The sequence below is a fragment of the Scylla paramamosain genome, chromosome 43 (assembly GCF_035594125.1).
Source record: "Scylla paramamosain isolate STU-SP2022 chromosome 43, ASM3559412v1, whole genome shotgun sequence".
Lineage (NCBI taxonomy): Eukaryota > Metazoa > Arthropoda > Malacostraca > Decapoda > Portunidae > Scylla > Scylla paramamosain.
The window spans coordinates 7084684-7089683 of record NC_087193.1 but is presented as its reverse complement, the minus strand read 5'-3'; the positions used below and the strand labels follow the sequence as shown (position 1 = coordinate 7089683).

The window sequence follows — 5000 nt, the reverse complement described above, 5'->3', positions numbered from 1 at the left end:
ACACACACACACACACACACACACACACACACACACACACATTACGAAACTTTGAGAGAAGGTGAACGAAACGAGAAGGTAAAAAATTATTCACTTCTATACCTCACATCATCAACCTTTCGTCTGGTTTTTCAAATGGTTTCGTTTCGATTGGAAGTTATGAAGAGAGAGAGAGAGAGAGAGAGAGAGAGAGAGAGAGAGAGAGAGAGAGAGAGAGAGAGAGAGAGAGAGAGAGAGAGAGAGAGAGTGTGTGTGTGTGTGTGTGTGTGTGTGTGTGTGTGTGTGTGTGTGTGTGTGTGTGTGTGTGTGTGTGTGTGTTTTGGATTATCGTGATAGGATGAAAGGGAGGAGAAAGGACGAGGAAGAAGAGGAGAAGGAGGAGGAAAAGTTATTAATGGAAGGAGATGAAAAGGAAGAAAGGAATGAATGAATGAATGAATGAATGAAGGAAGGAAGGAAAGATTAGAATAAAAGTGATAAGTTTGCGACAGAGAGAGAGAGAGAGAGAGAGAGAGAGAGAGAGAGAGAGAGAGAGAGAGAGAGAGAGAGAGAGATTAAAAAGGAAGAAGAAAGGAGTGTGTGTGTGCAAAGAGGGAGATGAAAGGAGATGAAAGGAGATGAAGAAAGAAGCCTAGAATGAACGAGAGAGAGAGAGAGAGAGAGAGAGAGAGAGAGAGAGAGAGAGAGAGAGAGAGAGAGAGAGAGAGAGAGAGTAAACAAAAATACAAAAGATAGAAGAGATAAATATTTCATAACCTGGAGAATTGTAATTGAAAACACACACACACACACACACACACACACACACACACACACACACACACACACACACACACACACACAGCTTAAAACATTTCATTCTCTAACCTTTTTCCTTATTCTATCTTTCTTTCCTTCTTATTCTCATTTCTTCCTCCTTCCTCCTCTTACAAGCATTATCATCTGTCTCATTCATGTTTTGTTCATTTTCTTATCTTTCCTCTTTCACCTTCTCCTCCTTCCTTCCCTCTCCTTTAGTCTATTTACCTTCTTTCCTCCTCCTCCTCCTCCTCCTCCAATGCTGTTACTTTCCTCACCTTTCCTCTTTCACCTCTTCCTTCCTTCCTTTCTTCAGTCTGTCTCCTCTTCCTCCCTCCTTCCTTCCCGTTCTCTCCTTCTTCCCGCTCTCTCACATCATCTTCTCACTCCTTTTTGCCTTCTCTCTTCTCCTTCTCGCCCTCCACCCTCACCTCTCTCACCTCCTCCTTCCCTCATTCCACCTCCCTCCTCCCGTCTTCCTGCCTCTCACCTGTCCTCCCGCCTCCCTTTCACTCAGGTAAAGTAATTAAGGAAATTCTAGTCTCGTCCCCCCTTTACCTGTCCAGCCCAGGTAGATCGCTAGCAATTATTGATTTCCCAGCCAGCCAGGTGCTCTTGGCGAGGGAAACAAGGTGTGGCGGGGGGAGGGTAGCAGGCAGGGGAGAGGGGCAATTGGGGGGAAGGGAGAGGGGAAAGATTGGGGGGAAGTGGAAGAAATGGTGTGTGTGTGTGTGTGTGTGTGTGTGTGTGTGTGTGTGTGTGTGTGTGTGTGTGTGTGTGTGTGTTGTGTGTGTGTGTTTGTGTTGTGTGAGAAAATATGGTTGGAGGGATAGTGAAGGAAGGAAGGAAGGAAGGAAGGAAGGGAGAGAAGAAGAGATGGAGAAGTAAAAGGGAGATAAGAAGAGGAAGGGAGGAAGGAAGGAAGAAAGAAAAGATGCTGAAGGATGGAAGGAATGAAGGAAGGAAGAGGGGGAAGAGATGGAGGTATAAAAAGGAAATAAGGAGGAAAGAGTAGATAGAAGAGAAGCATACGATAAAAAGGAAACAAGAGAAACAGGAGGTGAAAAGAGTAGAAAAGGAGAGAGAGAGAGAGAGAGAGAGAGAGAGAGAGAGAGAGAGAGAGAGAGAGAGAGAGAGAGAGAGCAATATTTTTAAGTGGATATATTCTCTTCGGTTTCACAACTCGGAACAAAGTAAGAATCTTTTCACTTTAACGAGTTTCAAATAATTGTTTCAGGATTTTTTTTTTACTCTCTCTCTCTCTCTCTCTCTCTCTCTCTCTCTCTCTCTCTCTCTCTCTCTCTCTCTCTCTCTCTCTCTCTCTCTCTCTCTCTTTCTCTTTCCCTTTCCCTTTCTTTTCCTTTTTCAATTATTCTATCTCATTTATTTCCCTACCGTATTTTTCCTTTTTTTTTCCTTTTTCCTCTTTCACATTTCAAATCCAATCAAAACATAATATTTTTAACAACAACAACAACAACAACAACAACAACAACAACAATAATAGTAATAATAATTATAACATAACACGTAGCGGCTGGCTTTGTTTATATTTATGAAAGTAGCGAGCCGAACACCGCCCGGGTATGAGCCAAGTGACGCCAAGGGGCCAGAGAGGCGAGCTGTCATCACAAGCTTTCAGTGCGCTGGGAGACAGGGAGGGGGGAGGACGTCGTTGCTGATGAGGACTGGGGAAGAGGAAGAGGTGGAAAAGGAGGAGGAGGAGGAGGTGTCGATATAATAAGAAGAGAAATGAAGGAGGAGGGGTGTTTAAAGGGAAAGTGTTGGTGTGTTGCGTGTTGTGAAGCCAGCACAGGTGAATATTGGAGCCCTCCCACCTGTTTGGGTTTGGGTTCACCTGAGATTAGATTAAAGGTGCGCTCATGATGACGATGATTGGCAGGAGCAGGAGGAGGAGGAGGAGGAGGAGGAGGAGGAGGAGGAGGAGGAGGAGGAGGAGGAGGAAAATCATGAAGAATAGTATATAAGGAAGAGGAAGATGAAGAGGAGGAGGAGAAAGAATAGGAAGACAAAAACGAGGAGGAGGAAGAAGAGGATGAGATATTGAAGAATAGAGATTTTAACTAGTAATATTAAACTTGATGATGAAGAGGAGGAGGAGGAGGAGGAGGAGGAGGAGGAGGAGGAAGGCATAAAGATGAGCATGAAGACTGGATATGTTACCGATAATGATAGTAATGATGATGATGATGATGATGATGATGATGATGATAATTAATGATATTTTCTCTCTTTTCAGCTTAAATGGGAAGGGTGCGGATGAGTCAAGATTTAGAAGGCAAGATTTGTACAACGAACCTCAGTAAGTGTGTGTGTGTGTGTGTGTGTGTGTGTGTGTGTGTGTGTGTGTGTGTGTGTGTGTGTGTGTGTGTGTGTGTGTGTTTGTCGGAATGAATTAATTCTCGTTTCGTTTCCAAATAGTTTTTTTTTTTTCAACCAAAACCACTCGAAAAAGGAGGAGGAGGAGGAGGAGGAGGAGGAGGAGGAGGAGGAGGAGGAGGAGGAGGAGGAAAGAAGAGCAAGAAAAAATAACAAATTGGAGAAGGAAAGAAGAAAAAAAAGACGATGGCGAAGAAGAAGAAGAAGAAGAAGAAGAAGAAGAAGAAGAAGTAGAAGAAGAAAAAGAAGAAGAAGAAGAAGAAGAAGAAGATAATGATGATGATGATGACGAAGATAATAATTAACAAGAGCAAAAACAAGACTACCACCACCACCACCGCCACTACCACCACCACCACCACCACCACAGGAATGCCCGCTGACTGGCTGGTGAATGTGGCCAATGAATAAGCAGATCCGTCCTTAATTACTCGCTAATTGGTCATTTCCTCCCCGCACTAATGAGGTGATTAACAATATGGATTACTGCTCCTTCACCTCCCCTCACCCAACCAGCAAATCACGTGACTCTTGTTGTTGTGGTTGTTGTTGTTGTGGTGGTGGTGATGGTGGTGGTGGTCGTGATGGTGGTGGTCATAAATGAATCAATAGCAGCTGACCTATTGACCCTTACGAGGCTGGGTGTATTTATATGTACGTATGTGTGTGTGTATGTATATTCGTATAACCTGACCTAACCTAACCCAATCAAACCTAAACTTACCAAAACCTAACCTAACTTAACGTAACCTAATTTAACCTAACCTAACCTAACCTAACCTAACCTGACCTAACCTAACCCAATCAAACCTAACCTAATCTAACCTAACCTAACCTAACCCAACGAAACCCAAGACAAACCAAACTAAACCCAACCTAGACTAGACCAAACCTAACCTTACCTAACCTAACGTGACCTAACCTGACCTCTCTCTTCCAGGCCGACGATAGAGGAGATAAGAGCGTGGAGCGAATCATTTGAGAAGCTAATGACCTGTGCAAGTAAGTAGTATTTTTTATAATTTGCCTGTGTTTACCTAAGATTGCGTTAGCTTAGGAGAATAGTGGTGGTGGTGGTGGTGCTGGTGGTGGTGGTGGTTGTGGTGGTGGAGGTGGTGGTGGTGGAGGTATACAGAGCTATCCTAAATTAAAAGTAGTAGTAGTAGTAGTAGTAGTAGTAGTAGTAGTAATTGTTGTTGTTTTTGTTTAAGGAGATAACATTATTAGGTCAAAATAGTAGTAGTAGTAGTAGTAGTAGTAGTAGTTGTTGTTCTTGTAGTAGAAGTAACAATCATAACACACACACACACACACACACACACACACACACACACACACACACACACACACACACACACACACACACACACAGAGAGAGAGAGAGAGACATGATGAATAAATAATAATTAAAAACAAGAAAGTAAAATAGCTAAAGAGGTAAACAAACAAACAAACAAACGCTAATTACAAAGTGTCACACAAACGCTGGCAATAATTAAGTATGTCACACACACACACACACACACACACACACACACACACACACACACACACACACACACACACACACACACACACACACACACACACACACACTTCTCAGGTAAAGGTGTGAAAATCTCTCTCTCTCTCTCTCTCTCTCTCTCTCTCTCTCTCTCTCTCTCTCTCTCTCTCTCTCTCTCTCTCTCTCTCTCTCTCTGTGCTATGACAACACCCTCTGGAAATAGATTGGATAGGAGATGGGAAAGAGAGAGAGAGAGAGAGAGAGAGAGAGAGAGAGAGAGAGAGAGAGAGAGAGAGAG

General features: G+C 43.3%; 2 protein-coding genes across 5 annotated transcripts in view; one reads left to right on the top strand and one right to left on the bottom strand.

The window, feature by feature from the left end:
- LOC135093661 (uncharacterized) overlaps positions 1-5000 on the bottom strand; it is a 69729-nt gene that overhangs the window by 45804 nt on the left and 18925 nt on the right. The gene's annotated exons all lie outside the window — the stretch shown is intronic.
- Positions 1-5000, top strand: part of LOC135093660 (regulator of G-protein signaling 20-like) — a 58137-nt gene that overhangs the window by 39976 nt on the left and 13161 nt on the right. For all 3 annotated transcript variants that reach the window (XM_063993130.1, XM_063993129.1, XM_063993131.1), the window contains 2 exons: positions 3059-3121; positions 4139-4200. In XM_063993130.1, coding sequence (XP_063849200.1) covers positions 3059-3121; positions 4139-4200 — 125 coding nt within the window. The remainder of the gene's footprint in view (positions 1-3058; positions 3122-4138; positions 4201-5000) is intronic.